The sequence below is a fragment of the Panthera onca genome, chromosome C2 (assembly GCF_046562875.1).
Source record: "Panthera onca isolate mPanOnc1 chromosome C2, mPanOnc1 haplotype 2, whole genome shotgun sequence".
Lineage (NCBI taxonomy): Eukaryota > Metazoa > Chordata > Mammalia > Carnivora > Felidae > Panthera > Panthera onca.
Window position 1 is genome coordinate 59,857,613 of NC_138347.1, and position 21,913 is coordinate 59,879,525.

Consider the following 21,913-nt stretch of genomic DNA (forward strand, 5'->3'; position numbering starts at 1 on the left):
GGTAATGGCCATAAGGAGCCTATTTTAGAAGTGTTGTGGGAAGCTGGGCTTAAGCTGTTCATGATAGGACTGGGTATAGTACAATATTTTGCCACATATCCGTGCAGCAGAGAAGAGTCTAATATCAGGCATATAATTTCTAAATGTATGGGCCTTCCTGTTAACAGTTCATAAGGACATAACCAATGTGTCCCTGAGGAAATGGATCAGATGGCCATATGGGCTAGTGGGAGTACTTTTACCCAAGGAAGCTCGAGTATTTCTGACAGTTTTGCTAATTTTAATTAAAGGACACCATGTTTCTTTGGATTTTTACAGAAGTTTGTAGGTGGTAAGGACAGCACAGTTTTTGAGAAGGGGTAATGCCTTACAAAGTTCTTTTAAAAGGATTCATATAAACCATGTCTTGGTCATTTAATATAAAAATTGGTATGTCCCAGGTTGGAAACAAAATCAAGTAGCTTTTCAGAGACTGAAAAAAATTTCAGCCAAGATTTTCAGCAAGAAAATGCTTCAACCCATCCTAAAAATAAACAAATCCTGTGGAGAGTGATTGCTGGATAAAATTCATCTGAAGGTATTCAAAGGATCCTTGAGGCTTTGGTTCCTACCATGCCTCATCTTTACAGTTTTTCCAGGATATGCTGTTCACAAGTAACACATAACCCACAAATAATCTCCACTGTCTTTTTAAAGTTTCCCACCAGTGTTGGTTTGAAATAGTAAGCAATTTGTCTTTACCCTGATGAGTAGCTTCATGGAGAAATTCAGCTAATATCCATGAAATCTTCTGGTGCCACCAAATGGCCTTCTTGAGCATGCTGAGGATTATCTTAGTGAAGGGTATGCTGCATTTTTCCATTCTTCTGTTTCCAAATCAGAGGCTAAATGTGAGTATTTGATGATAGCCTCTTTGACTCAGTCCAGAGATTTATCCTTTGGGGGTTTAGTTAGTATCATAAACTTGGTTAAGACAGCTTGTTGGCTTCTTGGCAAAATGATCTGCCAAAGCATGTCCTTTAACTTCCATATTATCTCTGTTACCATGGGCCTCAATCTTTACCATGGGCCTCAATCTTTACAATAGCTGTCTCACTAGGAAGTAGAAATGCATCTAAAAATTCCTGAGCTTGTTGTCCACTTTCGATGGGGTGGTGAGGAAAGCAGAGGTGAGGAAACCTTTTTGTTTCTAAAAGCATCATGTACTACTCCACAAGCATACCTGCTATCTGCATGCATGTTTACTATCTTGTCTTTGGCTGGTTAACAAGTTCTAAGTGTTATCAGTTCTGCCATATGGACTAACTTTACCTCAGATAGAGGACTATCCTATAAAGGACAGTTTAGGTTAGTGACAGCATTAGAGATAGCTTGATAACTTCAGTTTCAATTTTGAAGTATGACCCATGAACAAATATTAGGTCAAGATTCTCAATGTAAGTCTCTAATAAAGCCAAGCAAAGTACAGAAAAGTCCCATCACTGAAGTAACACAGTTATGGGGTTCCTCTTCTTCAGAGCAGAAGAGTGGTAGGATTTAGGGTGTTGCAGCAATAGTAATGTAAGGGGGAGAGGGTCAACAGAAATTCATAAGAGGTTAATCAACTCACTGAAAGGTGTTGTGTGTTTTCAGTCAGCAGTAAAGTCTGTACTGCATGAGGAACCATAAAGTCTAACAGGGAACCTGGAGCTAATTCCCCAGAAGCATCGACAAGTTTTGCAGTGGCAGTATTGCCATAACACAAAGGGTATCAGCCTTTGCAATGGGGTGAGGGTGAGGCTACAGCAAGTGATGGGTTTTTGATGGTTTCCATGAAGTTGAATTAAAACTCCAAGGCTTTAAGCCCCAGAACACTCATGCACAAATAAGCAAAAGGGTTTATTTTGTTATGGATGTCAAGAGAAGCAGACTGTCAAAGAGCCTTCTTCAGGTTAAAGAAAGCTTGTGTAAAACCTGGGACCCCAGAAGACAGTGGATCTTACTGAAGACTTAGCCATTTCATAAAGAGGTGCCACAGTCTCAGAAAAAAAATGCACCCCTTGTCTGAAATATCCAGTGAGACCCAGATATCATCTCAGTTGTAGTTTTGTGAAAGGTCCATGATAGTCGTGGATTGTCTTTACCCTGTCATGAGAGAATGTTTTTCCCTCCCTACCCTAAATATACTACTATGTTTTCACAAAATTGTAATTTATCTTTTTTGCGACATTATGCCTTTTTTCTGCTAAGACTGAGAGCTATAGACTTCTCTGAACAAAGTAGGAAATCATCTATATATTATATCAGAAATAAACCACAAGAGAAACTCATATCTTTGTGTTCTTGATTAAGGACCTAAGAAAATAGGAGGGGGCTTTCAAAAAACCCTTAGGGCCTAGCTATCCATGTATATCCATGTCCTCTCAGATGAAGGCAAAAAAAAATACTGACTGTTCAGTGTAGGGATACACCCCGAAAAGGCACAGCAATGATCCACTACGTTGAGGGAGGTGGCTTGGGGAGGAACTGATGACAGGATGATATTTGGGTTAGGTACCAATGGGGAAGGAAAGATAACAATTGTATTGATATCCTGAGATCTTGAATAAATCAATATATTCTTTCCATTTCTGGCAGGACAGAAATGTTACAAGGATTAGTGCACGTTATGAAAGGACTCTCAATATAAGGCCCTCAACTAAAAACGTAAAGACTTTTTGGCTTAGGTTTCTACCCTTGGTGATGTGTGGGTAACAGTTTGGTAATATCTATCTGAACTTTAATAGATTCTGTTCCAATTATTTTTCCTATGTCCATGGGAACATTAGCCCATAGAGTGTCAAGTACAATCTCAAGATCTGTATCTGGAGTATACATTAAGTATAGTGGAGAAGGAAAGGATTATATAGAACAGACACAAGTTGATGAGGAATTGACAAGTCCTCTGAAACCTCAAGAAATAGTCCCTCTGGTGTCCGTTTTTAATATTACAGTTCTATTTGTGAAGTATATCTCTCGCTAATAAATTTGTAGATATGGTATCACAGAGCAGGAAACGATGTTTTTTGATCAAGGACCCAAGAGTTATAGTTAAGGGCTGGGAGATAGGGACAAATCTGTGAGTTATCTGAAATACTTACACTCGTGTTCTATATTTTCTCCAAAGAAGAAGTTAAGCAAAGATGACAGGATTTAATACAGCAAGATTAGTGCCGGCGAAAGCCATTTTTATTTATCCTGAAATCTCCTGTAGTTTCATCCTTGTGTTTACACCATTGAATTATGATGTAATCAACTCTTATTAAAAATGTTTCAGGTATGGCTTTAAGAAGACTTTGACTTATTTTTCAAGCCCATTTCCTGACCCTAAGGCTTTTTGTGGAGAGAGGAATCCTGTAGGTCCCTCTCCAGATTGGTCCAATCAGCTTGTGTTATCCAGGATTTAGCACTGGAGGTTCTGATCAACATGCATACAAATTGATATAGGTCAAGCAACTCTGGGTTATGTGCACCCAAAGAATTACAGATTCTTCTATGAATCTTTGCTAGTCTTGTTTGGGATTAGGAAAATCTTTCTTAATTCATCTTGGGTCTGAGGTTTAAATTCTATAGTCATCTGCATACCTGGCTTATGGGAGGGATAGACCATTGGAGGCAATTAGCATTTGGAGGTTTTAGAGAATTGTTGGGAAAAGATAGGAGGTCTGGACAAGGGAAAGAGGAAGGAGGAGATGCAGAAGGAGGAATATTAGAGGGAAGGGGGCCACAGGAAGGCAACTGGAGGACCAGGAGGGGGAAGGCTTACTATGGAAATGAATCTAGATTATTGTTTAAGTTTGCCAAGTTTTTCACTAGCTTTGACCAAAGAATATTTTAGTGAAACAATTTTTGAACACAAAATTTCATTTGAAGGCCTCTGCAAACCAGTCAAAAAGTAGGCCCCATTGGATCTGAGAAAACTTCGTTCCTTTTCTTTTTTAAGACACCTGTCAAATGATTTTGTTCAAGTCTAGTGTCCCACAGAGTGGCCATTGAAGGCCCAGGTCATCCTTGGTGAAGTTATGTCACTTGAAACATAGGTGTAAGAATTAGAACTGTAGGGGGGCCTGGGTGATTCAGTCAGGTAAGCGTCCAACTCTTGGTTTCAGCTCAGGTCATGATCTCATGGCTTCATGGGTTCGAGCCTTGCATTGGGCTCTGTGCTGACAGCATGGAGTCTGCTTGGGATTTTCTCTCTCTCTCTCTCTCTCTCTCTCTCTCTCTCGCCCTCCCCCACTTGTACTATCTCTGTCTCTCTCAAAATAAGTTAATTAATTAAAAAATAATAATTAGAACTGTAGTGAGCAGACACTTATCAGGAACTTCTCCAAAAGGAAGAGAAAAATTAGACTTAGCTGAGCCTGTAAGAGCTGGCAACTGAAAACGATGCTTGTGCACTTTGAGTCTTGAGATCACGACTTGAAGGTAGCTGCCTCCAAATGTAGACCCAACGACCTACACCTGAAGGCAGGTGGAAAAACAGAATGCTCTCTGTGGATCAAAACCAAACTCTAAGAACAAAACAAATGAAACAAAGGATAGGTGATCCAAAGCAAAGTTTGTCCAAAAGAATGCTGGCCCAGTGTTCTACGTTGTGACAAACAATACTTTTAGACAACATAGCACAAAACAGAAGCAGAAGAGAGAGTAAAAAGGGATGAAAAAGAACAGCCTGACTCCACCAAAGATGCCAAACAAATGGGAACCAATAACAAAACCCATGTATCCAACTGAGACTAGGTAGCCACAGAACTCAAAAGCGAGGAAAGGGGAGCTCAGACAAAAAGCTCACTTACCATGTCAACACACACTCAACACTGCGAGGGGTAAGGCGCAGGGGCCTTGGTGTGTATCACATCTGGTTAAAGGATGGAGTCCACGGTGACAGGCAGTGCAGACAACGTCTCATCGGAACCTTCAAGGAAAACTAGGGACATAAACAAAAACCACTCAAATGAAAACAGAGGTTATTTATTCAGAGCTTGCTGTAGCAAGCCACCATCACTTGTGGTTAACCAAGACTCAAAGGCAGGCAGGGGACTGGGAAAGCTTTATAATGAAAAAAAAAGGGAAGGTTTCAGAAATACTCTGATTGGACCTCGGTAGCACAGAGAAGCTGCGAGCAGGCTAACTAGAAGTGGGCCATTTTATGGTTTGTAGAGCATATTTAGCTTCCTCCAGTTGATCCTGAGCTGGAAGCAGAGGCAAAAACTGGGGAAGCTGGCAGTCACTGACCAAGTCCTGATTGTTCTGGGCCATTTGCTACAGAGACTGTGTTTTGTCTTCCGGGACCAGTTGCTGTAGAGGTTGGGGTCAGAGGTCTATTTTCATATATGGTCTGGTCATGATCTGTTTGTGTATTTAGCCTCTCACAGTGCAAGCTTGGGATTGTTAGATATTTTACAAGCCTGGCTGATGGACCATATTTAACTTTTTAGCTGTTGAACTAGGAGTCATACAATAACAATATTTGGCCATATGACATTTTAAACTTTCTAATACAATGTCAAATACGTTCTTCTTCCCACCCCCCTTATCCTTACAGCACCCTTGTGATCCTGGGAGGTTAATTACCTAAGGTCATTCTGTGGAATGACGATTAGATCACAGTATAGAGTGATTTGTAATATATAATTCAAATTAGTATATATATATCATCTATAATGGCTTTAAAGTAAATATTTTGGGTTCTTTGCTAAGATAAAGGATCTGTTCTCATCACTTCTAATTTCATTACTTACAGTTAGGGTCATAGCTCCTCCAAATACCTACAAGGCTGTCATGTGGAAGAAGGATTAGGTTTATTCCTATGGCTCCAGAGGGCAGAATTCATGCCAGTGAGTGGAAGAGAGGCAGATTCCAATTTAGAATGTGAAATATCATTCTAATAAGTAGCCACTTGCCCCCAAAAGAAGGATAAGGAGTTCCTTACCTCTTGTGGTATTGAGCAGAACTCCATGACCCTATCCCTTAGAGGGTGCCTCAACTGGCCAGTCCAGTTAAACTGGAAGAACTTTAGAAACTTCAAGTTTATGAAATTTTGTTAAATCCTAAAAAGAGGCATAGACATTTGAAATACAGCGGTTTAATATCATTCAAATTCTGGATGAAATTATTATATTTCTCAAAACAATGAGCTGCACTTTAAACTTTATTTTTTTAAGTGAAAATTATCCTAATAAGGAGTCTCTAACTCAATCTTCCATCAGTATTGGTTTCTGATTGCACAGTTATAAAACATTATACCAAATGTTTGGAACTAATTTTTGGTATTTTAGTAAGTTATAGGAATTCAATGAAGTTTTAAATTTAAAAAAAAAAAAAAAAAACCTTCCTTTGAACAGTAAATGCTAGGATTTCAATCTGTAACTTAACTCTTTGAACATCATCTCTTCTTCGTGGCTTCTCTTTAAATGTTCCTTCAGGTTCAATGCAATTATCTTATTTTCTAGTTTACAAATAACTTGAAGCTAAAATAAAACAGTAAGTCCTCTTCTACACCTGAAGTGTGATTGTTCGACATTCCACAAAGACTTCCCTGGGATCCTCTGCCCACCTCACCCTTCATCTGCCTCTTCAAGTGTTTAAATTGAATCCCCTAAACTTTTCCAGAAGGGTATTTCCTTTTAATGATGGACTGTGGTTTCTCTCTTTTGAAAAACAATCCCGAATCCCAGGGATTCTCCCAGAATTTAAGAAATCATTGCAGAGGTAAAGTAGACAAGAACTTGGGGCGGAAAGAAATGCCCACTGCATAAGCCTTGCTGCTCTGAGTCGTCCTTGACAACTTCCGGGAACAGACTTCAGGCGGTGTTCGAAATTGTCTCCTTTACCCTGTCTATTCATTGCTTTTATGACTGTACATATTTACTACATACAGCGAGGAAGAGAGAAAGCGATGATGTGAGGCACTCCTGGAGAAGAGAAGATGATAAAGAAATAAAACAGGTGTCTGGGAAGGGTTGCTGTTAGAGAAGGAAGAACTGAGCATTAATAGCCATCATTCAGATGGGCAGGAATTCTCTGCAGGTAGCAGACAGGAAAAGCGAACTCGTGCACCCTCTTTGGGGACAGGCTCTGTTGCTTTCTATTTCTTCTCTTGCAGCCAGGGTACACATTTACTTGAGACAGACTGTTATTTCCTGTTCGGTGGCTGGTCAGGTTGACTCTTTAAGACTAGTGAACATTTCTAATGTATCTTATGCCTTTTTTTTTTTTTTTTTTGAGGTTGAGTAGGGAAGAGATCTGTTGAAATTCTAGCTGGGTAAGTGGGGGATTCTCAGAAATGAGAAAGGGGGAAGGAAAACGATGTAGAAGCCGGAGAGCACAGCAGCAGCCCGAGACCCCCCTACCCCCCGCCTCCACTACTCTCGGCCCGCGACCTCCCGCGGAGACCCCAGGCGGCTGCATCAATATTTGATCGACCCTTCGCCCGCGCGCGCGTTGCCAGCACTCGCCGGTGGGGCTTGCCTGGCATCGCCCGAGCTGCGCTGTAGCGCCGGGGCCCGCAGGGGGCTTTGAAAGGACCAGCTCTGCGCTCGCCCCCTCGCCAGGGAGGCTCTGCTTCGCGGCAGGGGCGCGGCGCCCACCATGCCGGGCTGCCCGCGGCTGGCGCTGCTCTGTGCGCTGCTGCCCTGGCTCCTGCGGGCGGCGGCATCCCCGCGCCCCGCGCAACCCCTGGCGCGCGGAGACCCCCGCGACCCCGCCAGGGGCGCCGATTTCGATCGCGTCTACAGCGGGGTGGTGAGCCTCAGCACCGAGAACATCTACTCCTTCAACTACACCAGCCAGCCTGGCCAGGTAAGACACTCGCTCTCCTCGCTCGACTCCCAGGAACTTGCCAGATCTCAGAGCCCCGTCTCTGCTTTGGGTCCCCCGGGAATTGACCTCGGGAGCCCTTGGGGACCACAGGACCCTCGCTCCCTTTTCTCTTCAAAGCAATCACTGCCCTGCCAGAGCTGCCGCATCCCCCGCAACCGGCCTCCGGGACAACTCCGGTTCATCTCGCACCTTCCCTGGCCTGGTCCCCTGGCATTTCGGGCTTTGTAGAGGCGCAGGTTCCCTGCACCTTCCGTGGCTCCTGCCCCCTGGTGGGCCTTTCTCTAGGAAACTCAAGGTTTCTAGGGTTGCGGAGGGAAAGGTCCGCACCGCTGTTTCTAATCCCCTGCGGAGAAGGAACCTCATTTCATTTGGATGATTCGGCCAGACCCTTCTATTTCATAGCGCATGGGGAGGGAGAGCTGCTCAGAATCTAAAATAGGAATGTGTGAGAATGGACGCAAGCTGCCTGCCGAGCCTCTGTGTGTTCAATAGTCATTTCCTGTGTTTTTGTACTACTGTCACACGTATGTACTTCAGAGAAAGCCACAAGACCTGGCCAGAGATGTCTGAACTGCAGCCAGCAGCTGATCTATGGAGGTTTTGATGTGAAATAAGGGTGGGTAATTGTCTGAAAGTTCTAGACCTATTTCTGTCAGGAACGGAGGTGACACAAGGGGAGGAAATGACTGTCACAGCAACTATCCCTTTGACACATATATTCTGATTATATAATGTAAAAACAAAATGCACAGTTAGGTCTTTCCTTCTAATATGGTACCCTCTAGAGCATAGAAAAAAAAAAAACACAAAAACTCCCCAGTGTACCTGCCCCAGGCTGGCACCAAATCCTAAGGTGCTGTCACCGTGGCAGCAGAGCCCTGACCCTGGCTTGTCCTCTGCTGACCTTCAGGTTGTATGTCCTGAAGTGAGCAGGGTGACTCTGCAGAGCCATTCTATTGTGAACAAGTAGGAGGGGCAGCTTTTATCGCCCCAGTTCCATACAACTCATCTCTTCCTGTCCAGTGTGCAGTATGGGCCAGCTGACATGCACATGAGTTGTGTTACTAGCCCTATAATTTGATCAGAAAAAAATTCCGTGATCTCTGGGGTATCCTGTCAGTTTCCCCCTAAATCATCAGTAAGGAAACTCAAATGGTATGTGCAAAGTTCTGACATCAGGCTTTAGTAGTTCCTTGCACTTTTGCTTAGAAATGGATTGACCGTGTTGGGGGGTCGCCTGGGGGGTCGCTCAGCTCAGTTGGTTAAGCGTCCGACTCTTGATTTCAGCTCAGGTCATGATCTCACTGTTTGTGGGACCAAGCCCCATGTCAGGCTCTGCACTGACAGCAAGGAGCCTGCTTAGGATTCTCTCTCTCTCTCTCTCTCTCTCTCTCTCTCTCCCTCCCTCTCTCCGCCCCTCCCTCAATCAATTCTCCCTCCCTCTCTCTCTCAATAAATAAATAAATAAACATTAAAATAAAAGAAATAGATTGACTTTTTTAACTGTTGCTTGGCCTTTCGCCTTTAATATTTCGTGAGTTTCTCTACCACAGCACAGGTGCACTGCTTGCTTGACTTTCCTAGAACAGTGTGAGAGATTGAGGACAGAGCAGAGTCACATTCATCTCCATATTCCAGTACCTAGCACAGTGCTTGGCACATGAGAGGTTTACTAATGTCTTTGAAAAGTGAATAAATAAGTAAAGAAAGATTTGAGGAACCTGGAATAAAACTAAATAAAATAGAATATGTACTTTTTAATTGGTTCAGAGTATGAGACCATTCCAGATAAAAACATTTTTAACAGTTGTTATGAAATTAGGCCCTTTCCATGGTGCCTCTCTACATGTTTAAATACCTTTTATTGGGGCACCTGGGTGGCTCAGTTGGTTAAGCATCTGACTTCAGCTCAGGTCATGATCTCATGGTTTGTGGGTTCAAGCCCCATGTCGGGCTCTGTGCTGACAGCTAGAGCCTGGAGTCTGCTCTGGATTCTGTCTCTCTCTCTCTCTGCTCCTCTCTTGTTCACACTCTCTCTCTCTCTCAAAAATAAACATTTAAAAAAATTTTTTTAAATACCTTTTATTTTATGAAACAATGGTACCTTTATTAAATAAATACCTTTTGTTTTATGAAAAATTAGTTTGTAAAATATCTTTGCATAATACAATAAAAAGTTGACAACCCCAGCAGTCCCTAAAAGTTCACTAGTCTGAGAAATACATTTGGGAACCATGGGACTGGTAGATAACTCAAGTGTTTATACCTGCAATCCCACCTTACGATAACATGAACACAATGCTTTTGGAGATAGCAGGATTTCATTGAAGGTTTGGAATAGCATAATGGAATTACAGAACAGCACAGGATAAGTGATAGATGAAAGCAGAAATCTAGGCAATACTGTCATAATGTTTACTGACTGTTCCCCACCAAGGAAAATTTCAAGATGGTGGCACTACTATTTAGGCCCTGCCTTATCACCATCTTATTGGCTACTTCCCTACCCCAAATGCTAGCCTCCCACTCTAAATTCTTGTTATTCATGAGAAGCAGTTTTGCCATCATTACTGAAGGGGTCTGCTAAGTGAAGATCTATGAACCCAAGAGCAAAAGCTTGGCCAGGACCTTTTTCCTTTAATCTGACAAAGTGTTGGTCAGGGATTCCTTCCCTGTAGGGGTCATTTCTCACCAATTGTTCTTCAGTGCCACAAAGAATTTGGTTTAGAAAAAGACATAATAAAGTATAATTTTGTGAGTTTTAATCTTTTTTCCTTTTCTCATCAAGCCATTGTTCTGTTTGCCTTTATTTTTTTCTTCAGTTTGGAGGAGAAAAGCTATTCTCAGTTTAGGCTTTGGGGAGGAGAGGAAGCTGCTTTGGGAGCCTTTGGCCCTAATCTTTCCTGTCAGCCACTGCATCTCCCTTACCAAACACTGTCCCAAGGAACTATTTAGCCAAGCATTTGTCATGCTAATTAGCTGAGGTCAGCATCAGGAAAGGTCTCACAGACCTTCTAGGCAGAGTAATGTAAATATGAAGCTGCCATTAAAAAAAAAAAAAAAAAAAAAAAAAAAAAAACTGAAAGAATGGAGTGACTGCTTTAAAGAAGAAAAATGAAAATAAAGATCAAGTTACAGGTTAGGCAAGGTCATGAGTCATTTCATTTCCCTGGAGGGCAAGTATCTGGAGACTCCTTTCCAGGGGAGTAGGGTTTTACTTTGGCAAACAGAGTCTTCTAGAACTACAGGGCTGGAACTAAACTAGAAGGAAATCACCTTGTTGAGAAAGTCACCAGGCATATGTTTGACTGGGACAGAAGGCACAAAAGCAGGTTTATTGAGAAATGAGAATACTCTTGTAGAGACAGGTGGTGGCAATAATCAAATGTTTAAACTTGGGCTAGATGCTGATAAGGAGCTTTTAAATAAAAATCAAACTACCATGCAGCAAGATGTCTTCTTGGAGGCTTTCAGTAACAGAATACATTGGTCACCATAGATTTTTAAAATTGAAATGTTTCCCTGGAAATACTTCTTTTGTTTATTCAATGGAGACATGGAGACATGTATCTTTTAATGACATATGCTTTTCTATGCCCAAGGAACAATCCTTGGCTTTATTCATATCAACCAGTAGTTGCAGATCTAGAACCAGTTATACTGCCTCTTGGAACCAGATTCCAAAAGCCTATCCAATTCTCATGAACGATGAAATACATATCAGGATGTTCCAGTAGTAACTTCTAACCACACGTTACTGGTTACATAAAAGAGTTAAAACCTTGGATGTGATAGCCTCAGCTCCCCCAGTCTGAGATGTACTCTTCCTGTGTTCCTTACATACTGAGGCAGAGAAGGCCCCTCTGTTGGCTTCATACTTCATACTTCCTCTTACTGACCTGCTTGTTTGTGAGGAGGAAATCATCTCATTAGCACATTATCTGGCTGAACAGAATACCATAGACTGGGTGGCTTAAAAAACAGACCTCATTTCTCACAATTCTGGAGGCTAGATAGTCCCAGATCACAGTGTCAGCAGATTTGGTGCCTGGTGACAGCTGGCGTCCTAGCTTGTAGACAGTGCCTCACAGCTGTGTCTTCTCATGGCCCAGAGATCAGGGAGAGAAACAAGCTCTCTCCTGTCATTTTTAAGGGCACTAATCTCATCATGAGGGCTCCAACTTCATGATCTAATTCCCCTCCAAATACTGTCACGTGGGGGATTAGGCTTCAACATGAATTTGGTGGCAGAGTGGGACACATTCAGTCCATAGCAGTCACCTCCCACATTTTCCTCTGTGTCTCTGAAAAAGCAGCATCAACATATTATAAGGATGTTTAGGGGCTGACATTACTTCAGTTACAGGTCTGATTTTATAAAGAACCCATCTTCTTCCTGCCTAGACCTGACAGTCATGTGCTAAATTATATAATGGATTCTGTAAGTGTGTGATGTCCAATATGGTAGCCATTATCTATATGTGGCTATTGAGCACTTGAAATGTGGCCAGTCACAAAATGAGATGTACTGTAAGTATAGATTACACACCAGATTTCAGACAGTATAAAAGGACGTGAAATGTGTAATTAATATTTTTTATTGATTATATGTTTAAATGATAATATTTTAGATATATTAAGTTAAATCAATATAGTAATAAAACTAACTTTGCTTGTTTCTTTGTACTATTTTTTTTAAGTATTTTGAGAGAGAGAGAGAGAGCACATGTGAGCAAGTGGGGGATGGGCAGAGAGAGAGGGAGAGAGAGAATCCCAAGCAGGCTCTGCACTAGTCAGGGCAGAACCCGACAATAGGGTTCAATCCCACAAACCGTGAGATGATGACCTGAGCCAAAATCAAGAGTCAGATGTTTAACCAGCTGTGCCACTTAGGCACCCCTCTTTGTACTTTCTAAAGTAGGCACTAGAAAATTTAAAAACACGTATGTGGGTCATATTATGTTTTCTTTGGACGGCACTGTTCCGAGTACTACAAGAAGCTTAGAGAAGTCATTCGTCCCACAGATAGCTTTGTTGGGGGAAATGAAGCTTGGAAAGGTCATAATGGATAAGCAGAACTTGGATAGGCAGAAAGAAAGGGGAAAGGCCTTTCAGGTATGGAAACATAGATCAGATTTCTGTTTTGACAATACTACATTGAAAGTGGTGGTATATTTTACCAGGAGGCACATAGTGTCTGGTTGTCTCTTTTTGTGATGATAGCCACCTTTGGTCATTATTGCCTAGTTTCATGAATTCATTAGGAACGAGGTGATAATATAGATATATTTTAAATATTTTATTTTTAAGAGGGAGAGAGACAGAGCACCATTGGGGGAGGGGCAGAGAGAGAGGGAGACACAGAATCTGAAGCAGGCTCCAGGCTCTGAGCTGTCAGCACAGAACCTGACGCAGGGCTTGAACTCACGAACCATGAGATCATGACCTGAGCAGCAGTCGGATGCTTAACTGACTGAACCACCCAGTGCCCCAACAAGGTGATAATATTTTAATTATCACATATTTCTTCTTTTTTTTAATGGGTGAAGTTTTTAAAAAATTATTTTAGAGAGAGAGTGTGGACAGGGGTGAGGGGAAGAGGGAGGGAGAGAGAATCTTAAGCAGGCTCCACCCTCAATTCAGAGCCCAACGTGGGACTGGATCCCACTAGCTGAGCTGAAATCAAGAGCATCAAAAGTGGGATGATGCTCAACCAACTGAGCCACCCAGGCACCCCTGTTTATGAGCTGGAATACTTCTTCATTTTTTATTCTTTCTTTCTTTCTTCTTTCTTTCTTTCTTTCTCTCTCTCTCTCTCTCTCTCTCTCAAGAGCATGTGCATGTGAGCAGGAGAGAGGCAAAGAGAGAAGGGGAGGGAGAGAGAGAGAGAGAGAGAGAGAGAATCCCAAGGAGACTCCACATTGTCAGGGCAGAGCCCAACACAGGGTTGATCTCACAAACCATGAGATCATGACCTGAGCAGAAATCAAGAGTCAGATGCTTAACTGACTGAGCTACCCAGGCGCCCCAAAGAGCTGGAATAGTTCTATAATAAGAAACCTCTCCTCATCAGCTATTTGGGCACCTTAGGCTACTGTATGTAAACAAACATGAGATAAAGTCTTCATTTTTTTACCTTTATTTAGCAATTTTCAATATAATGAGTTGGTCTCCTAGCATCCTATAATAATGATCAATGAGATTTCATTTAGCATAATCATGAGCTCATGAATTGAAACCTATTTGATTTGCCTCGACCCATTGTCATTACTAACTTTATGTTCAAATTGTTCCTTGGCCAGTGAAAGCCAATTTGAGTTGGAGCCTGAATTCTCTTGATAAAATCCAAGTGCTCTCTAACATCTTCCTTGCTTTCTGGTATGAAAAGTTATTCCAGATTCATCAGGTTCCGTTCTTTTTTTTTTATGTTTATTTTATTTATTTTGAGAGAGAGAAATAGAGCGTGAACAGGGGAGGGGCAGAGAGAGAGAGAGAGAGAGAGAGAGAGAGAGAGAGAGAATCCCAAGCAGCCTCCCCACTGTCAGCACACAGCCTGATTCAGGGCTCAAACTCACCAACTGTGAGATCGTGATCTGAGCTGAAATCAAGAGTCAGATGCTTAACCAACTTAGCCTCCCAGGCACCCCATCGTCACATTCAGTTCTTGTCGCCAACATGGAATCAGCCATTTTTCCAGAAGGTCAGGTTCCTTTGAGTAGCAAATAGAGACCACAGTATGCTAGTAGTCAGTCTGCTAGTGCCATTAGTATTGCTAATGGCTTGGTAAGTTTTTTTCTAAATCTTTTCAATAGATGGAGCTAAAGGAGAGACCGTATTGTGAGTTCATACTAGTACTTCTGATTCAAATTCAGAAACACAGGGTTTTTACTTAACCTCATCCATCTTACACATGTATGTATTTCCTTTCTCCTGTGCCAAAAACCCTGTTTCTCGATGATAACAACTTACTCATTTGCTTTAATATACACACAACAGTTTTAGATAACTACTAATATTGCCACAAACAATAAGATTGCTGGCAACAGTTAAAGATTTATTTTTACAGTTCCTTTTACCTTAGGGCATATTTCATAATTGATGTCGAGACAAATTCCTATGTTTTAAAGTAAGGTAGCAGGACAGTCATGTTACCCTTTCAGGGCAGTTATGTTATCAACTTGTTAGGTTCATTTGTGTCCTTTTATGTTTGAATTTCAGGGATGCTTCTTAATTTTGTTTGAAAACTAACAAATAAAAATCTATAAAACATGATATATTTGCAGAAGTCCAGCTTCTACCTCTGTTCCCTGCATCTCATTCCCTCTGTTCTTCTATAGGTAGCCATTTAAAATTTTATAGCCTATAAACTAAAGCAGTTTTGGGGTGCCTGGGAAGTTCAGTTGATTGAACATCTGACTCTTGATTTCAGCTCAGGTCATGATCCCAGGGTCTGCTGACAGTGCAGAGCCTGATTGGGATTCTCTCTCTCCCTCTCTCTCTGCTCCTTCCCCACTTGAGCTCTCTCATGCGCACGCTTGCTCCCTCTCTCCCTTAAAATAAATAAACTTAAAAACAAATAAAGCAGGTTTTTGTTGCTCTAATAGTTTCCTCTTTACTAATATATTTATATAATGCCATTAGCCTCTTCCAATTTCATCTCTTAGTTCTCTGTGATGAGCAATATTGAAATTAGCCGGTATCTTCTTCTCCATCTCTTTTTCCAACCCCAAAATCTAAACCCTAGTTAATACCTATAAAAAATTAATTAACTTATCTACTTTTCATCTAACTTCATTATTTCATTATTCTTCCCATTCTCATCCCATTTTTGGTTAGTGGTACTTATCTATATTGTCAAAGCATATCGTCATTACGAGCTAGACTACCTTCCTTACAAACAACATTTAGTTTTAGCTCTACAGGTACTTATATATTAAAAATACACAACTCGTCCTTATATTAATGTCCTCCAGCCTTTTTTCTCTAAAGCTTATTCTCTAGGATCTTCTAGGAACCTTTCAGGTTTATAACGCTTTGTCCACAGCCTTTGTATTTATAGGACTGTTTAGCTGAATATAAAACCCTTGGCTTACAGTTTTTTTTCCTTCAGTTTTAACCATATTATTCCTTTGGCTTCTGGCAAAACTGATGATAAAAGGGATTCTTCCCTTTGCAGCAATTTCATTTTTCTGCCTGGATTCCTGACTCTTTTTCCTTTTTCTTTGAAATACAATAGTTTTAACAGACCGGGTCTGGTAGGTCAGTCTTTCCCAAGTATGTGATGTAATCTTTCAATATATAACTTCAATGATCTTTTTTTAATTCCAGAAATTTTCCTTATAGTTTTTATTGTATGTATGTATTTAATTTTGAGAGAAAGAGCACATGCACAAGTGAGCAAGGGGCAGAGGGAGAGGGAGAGAGAGAATCTCATGAGATGCAGAGAGAGGGAGATAGAGTGAAGAGCCTGCAGTGGGGCTCGAGTTCACGCAAAGCAGGGCTGGAATTAATGACTGTGAGATCATGACCTGAGCCGAAGTTGGATGCTTAACTGGCTGAGCCACCCAGGCACCCTTCTTTACAGTTTTTAACATTCGTTTATTCCAATGCTTGGTTATCTTCTTTAGGAATTCCCTTTATACTTATGTTGGCCCTTCTTTATTGTTTCCTATAGCTATCCATTTTTCTAGAATTGTTTTTTTACATCCTGCCCAGATTAAATTTTTTCTCCTTTCCATCTTCTATTTTCCTTATTTCCTTCATACTAAATATTCATTTATAACATAATTTTAAAATTTATTTGTAATCTTTTCCTGAGTTCTGCCATTTCTTTTTTAAAACTTCATTTTCTCCAATAACCTCATTTCTGAATTTTTAAAATTCTTATTTATGGCTTTTTTCATAGATTTTAAAATGTTCATAATTTGAAATTTGGAAATGTTAGGCTATGCTTTCCATCTGTTTTATAGGTACAGCTTTCTGGCATACCTTCACCATCTGAAATGGTGTTTTCTCCTCCTTATTCCCTTTGACTTGCAATGACTTTGTGTGGGATTCAATTGCAGTCCTTGTCTATTGCTCATCTTTACTCTAGATGAGTTTTCCTTATTTTATTTTTTTAACTTATATATATATATATATATATATTTTTTATTTTAGAGAGAGAGAGAGAGAATGAGAGAGAACATGAGTGGGAAAGAGGGGCAGAGGGAGAGAAAGAGCAGGCTCCACTCTCAGTGCAGAGCCTGACTCAGGACTCCAACTCACGACCCTGGGATCATGACCTGAGCTGAAATCAAGAGTGGGACACTCAATACACTGAGCCACCAGGCACCCTGAGTTTTTCTTACTTTAGAAGGGAAAGATAGACCTGGATAGCTTTCCTAGCTTTCTTCTCTTATCGTGGTGAGGTGATCAAAACATGATTTTCTTTCTGAGAAGTTTCATAGGTCCTCTCCCCCATTTTATGGAGACTTCCTCTTTCCTTTGTTCTTGCTTCATCCTGTTCAGTTTGGGTTCCACTCCCACAGCTTTTCGTCAGGCAGAATTTTTTCTAGGAAAGGAGTTTTGATTAGTTTTGAGAATCCATGAGGCCCAGACTACTCCAGAAGGGTCTGGATTTCCTCAAGTGTTCTTACACCTACTCACAACTTGAAGCCTATAAAGCTGCCTCCAGGTTCAACTACTGTTCTCAGGTTGGCCCTCCCATCTTTTTAGGGAGCACTTTTAGATGGATTTTGGGTTCTCTGATTCTCAGAGCCAGCAGAGCCCCATGCTTCCTTCTGATTCTACCCACACAATTGCTGATACCACACAGGTGTTGAAGCTGTTGGTAATTTTTCCCACCCAGTCATGTTTTGGAGTTTGTGCAGGATACCTTATCTTGGTAAATGTTCTCCATGAAATTTTTGTTCTGTCTTCCCAGTTGCCCTATTTTCACAAGGCACACTTGAGATTTAAATTCTCTGCTGCTACTGACACCATCTTCTCAGAATCCTCTCTCCATTCTTTTCTGTAAGTTATAATTTTGAAATAACTTCAAATATACAGAAAAGTTAGAACCATATAAAGAACTCCAATATGCCCTTCACTCAAATATCCCAATTTTTTTTGCCAAATTTGCTTTATCAGTCTCCCTCCCCATAAGCAAATTTTTCCCCAAAACATTTGAAACTAAGCTACAGATATGATGCTCCTTTGTCTCTAAATACTTCAGTGTATGTTTTCTATGAACAAGAATATTTTCTTATATAGCCATGGAATAATGATGAAAATCAGAAAATTAACATTAAATTAAATTAAATTAAATTAATCCCCTCCACCTATTTCACCCATCCCCCCACCTATCTCCCCTCTGGCAACCACCAGTTTGTTTTCTATAGTTAAGAATCTGGGTTGTTTTTTTTTTACCTTGTGGACCTCAATGTTTTTGAAGAGTACAGCCAGTTATATTATATTATTTTATTTTATTTTATTTTATTTTATTTTATTTTATGTATGTATGTATTTATTAAATGTTGCTCAATATTTTTTTTTTTTAAAGAGAGAGAGAGAGCACATGAGTTGGGGGTAGGTTGGGGATGAGTGGAGGGGCACAGCCAAGTGGGGAAGAGAGAGAAAGAATCTTAAGCAGGCACCATACTAAGCACAGAGCCTGAAGCAGGTCTCCATACCATGACCCTGGGATCATGACCTGACCTGAAATCAAGAGCCAGACACTTAACCAACTGAGCCACCCTGGTGCCCCAGCCAGTTATTTTATAGATTGTCCCTCAATTTGGGTTTGTGTGATGTTTCCTCATGATTAGATTCAGGGTATACATTTTCAGTATATCATCACACAAGTGATATTGTATCCTTAGTGCATCATATCAGAGGCACATGATATTAAGCTTTCCTATTGTTATTGTGGTAACGTGGGTTACGTGGTTAGGATGGTCTCTCCCAGGTTTCTCCACTGTAAAGTTACTATTTTCCTTTTGTAATCAAAAAAGTAACTTGTGGAGCAATACCTTGAGACTATAAATATTCTATCCCTCATCAAACTTTCAAGCACCAGTTTTAACATCCATTGATTATTCTTGTCTAAATCAGATATTACCATAGTGGTTTCCAACTAGTCATTTCCTAATTCATCATTCCACATTTATCGGTTGATATTCTACTATAAGAAAGAGCTTTTCTTTCTCTCCCATTTATTTATTTATTCTTCTTAAAAAATTTTTATGGATAACAGGTGATTTTTTTCCTCTTCAAGTCAGTCGCACTCCTTGTCTATCGTGGGCATATTAAGGAATCTCTCTTTTAACTCCAACCCAGAAAGTAGGTTTCTTCTCTTTGCTCCTGTAATATCATGATTATAACAAGTCATATATATATATACACACACACATATATATGTGTGTGTGTGTGTGTATATATATATATATATATATATATATATATATATATATATATATATTTGGTTTTCAGTTTCTGGCACAGAGCTCCTAAAACCCTTGGAATTTTCTAAGTGATAAGAGTGATAAAGATATCTTATCATTGAACTGCACCTGAGTTTATGTTAATGAAGTGATTTTTGGAAAGACCCTAAAGATGGGACTGGTTGCCAGAGGGAACCAACCATATAATTGGAGGGTTGGAATTTTCAGTCCATCCCCGTTTGACCTCCTGGGTGGGGAGGGGGCTGGAGTTTGAATTGCCAATGGCCAATGATTTAATCAATCTTTACTATGTAATGAAGCCTCCATAGAAACCCTAAAGGATGGAGCTCAGAGAGTTTCTCGGTGAGCACGTGGAGATTCAGGGAGAGGTGTGCGCTCCGAAAGCATGGAAGCTCCACACCCCTTCCCACATACCTTGCTCTGTGCATCTCTTTCATCTGGCTATTCCTGAGTTATGTCCTTTGTAATAAGAAACAGGTTATCTTGGAAGTAAAATGTTTCACTGAGTTCTGTGAGCCACTCCAGTAAATTAATTGAACCCAAGAAGGGGGTTGTTGGAATCTTTGATCTATAGCTGGTTAGTCAGGTGACAACCTGGACTTTTTTCTTTTTTTTAAGTTTATTTTTTTGTTTGTTTAAGTAATCTCTACACCAAACCTGGGGCTCCAACTCACCACCCTGAGATCAGGAGTTGCATGTTCTTCTGACTAAGCTGGCCAGGCACCCCCAACCTGGACTTTGTGATTGGCATCTGAAGGTGGGAAGAAGTGGAGAGGTAGTCTCCTAGAACTGAACTCTTAACCTGGGGATCTGACACTATCTCCAAGTAGATAGTAGAGAGTGTCAGAATTGAGTTGAGTTGCAGATCACCCAGCTAATGTCTGAGAATCTTTTGGTGGTGTGGGAAAAACACATACTGTAACGGGGGGTACAGATTTGTACTTCTCCATCACTAGCAAAATAATAATATTTCAGTGGCTTTTAAGGAATCACAAGGGAAGATGACATCATCAATTATCATCTAGGGCATCTATTGCAACCCATTATCCAGATTATCTGTTGGGTTCCAAGCAAATCTGTCTCTAGACCATTTAATAAGTATAGTGATCCTCAGTTTTGAATTTGCAGTTAAAAGGATAAGCATATAATTATTTTTTACTCATGAGAAACTGAAAGCCAGAATAGTGAAACAAATTATATAAGTAATCACTGCAGCTAGAATATCTGAGTGCCTGAATTCAGTTTCAAAATTTTATCCATTTCAAGTCCTTGACTATGGAGTTCTCAGTATGTTTTTTTAAATGTAGGTTTTCATTAGGGATTTTTGAAATACAATAAACTTTACGTTGTCTCTACGTGGTGAGATTATGGTGAATTTTAATGGTCTTTCCTGTATTTTCTAAATATTTCACACAAAAAACCATGTTTTACATTCCTAAGGCAAGGACAACAAAACACTGACAGGCTGAGCAGTATTGGGGAAGAACACTGTGTGGGGCACCAGAAAATGTGTGTTTTTATCTCCTTAACAATCTGTGTGCCTCCAGCAAATCCTATTTCCTCTCTGAGCTTTATTTCCTCCCACTGAGAAGAGAAAACTACATCTTTTATCTTTATTCAAGCACTAAAGTTCAGTGCTCTCTTTTTTTTAACCATGTGTGAGACTGTAATTTTTTTTTAATGTTTATTTATTTATTTTGAGAGAGAGAGAATGAGAGAGTGTGTGCTTGTGGGAGGGACAGAGAGAGAGAGAGAGAGAGAGAGAGAGAGAGAGAGAGAATCCCAAGCAGGCTCCCTGCTGTCAGCACAGAGTCCGAATCAGGGCTTGAACTCACAAACCATGAGATCATGCCCTGAGCTGAAATCAAGAGTCAGACACTTAACTGACTGAACCACCCAGGTGCCCCCCGCCCCTTTTTTTAATTCTTGGCTTTATATTTTTTTTATTATTTTATTCAAATCCAAGTTAGTTAACATATACTGTAAGAATGGTTTCAGGAATAGAATTTAGTGATTCATCACTTACAACACCCAGTGCTCATCCCAGCAAGGGTCCTCCTCAAAGCCCATCATCCATTTAGCGCCCCCCCCCACCTCCTCCAGCAATCCTTAGTTTGTTCTCTGTATTTAACAGCCTCTTATGGTTTTCCTCCCTCTCTGTTTTTATCTTATTTTTCTTTCCTTTCCCCTATGTTCATCTGTTGTGTTTCTTAAATTCCACATGAGTGTAAAGAATGTAAAGAATGTATACAACTTTTTTTTTTTTTTTTTTTTAAGTAAGCTCTCTGCCCAATGCGGGGCTTAATCTTGCGACCCTGAGGTCAAGAGTCGTATGCTCTGCCAACTGAGCCAGGCAGGCATCCCTAATTTTTTTCTTAACTATTGACAAGTAGGAGAAATTTCTTGCCAAAAAGATCATTTCTAACTCCTTGTCTTATAAAAGCCAGTAAATGAAATCTTTAAATTATTGTTTCTAAAACACTACTCTTTTCTCCTTTGGTTGGTTTTCTTTTCTTTTCAGAGGCTTCCCGTAGGGCTCCACCACCTGGAAGTGTTTTATTTTGTCTCCCTCTTTTACCTCCACCTTTGCCACCAGTGCTGAGCTTGTATTAAAGTTCCATTTTGTTTCT

The 21,913-nt window shown here is 40.6% G+C and overlaps 1 protein-coding gene across 2 annotated transcripts in view; it reads left to right on the forward strand.

Moving 5' to 3' along the window:
* Nucleotides 1-6,826: 6,826 nt before the first annotated feature.
* The window catches only part of SIDT1 (SID1 transmembrane family member 1), a 110,958-nt gene continuing 95,871 nt past the window's right edge, over nt 6,827-21,913 (forward strand). Inside the window, exon 1 of one of the 2 annotated variants that reach the window (XM_060639980.3) lies at nt 6,827-7,818. In XM_060639980.3, coding sequence (XP_060495963.3) covers nt 7,609-7,818 — 210 coding nt within the window. In that variant the 5' untranslated portion in view covers nt 6,827-7,608. The remainder of the gene's footprint in view (nt 7,819-21,913) is intronic. The other variant, XM_060639982.3, reaches the window with a different exon arrangement.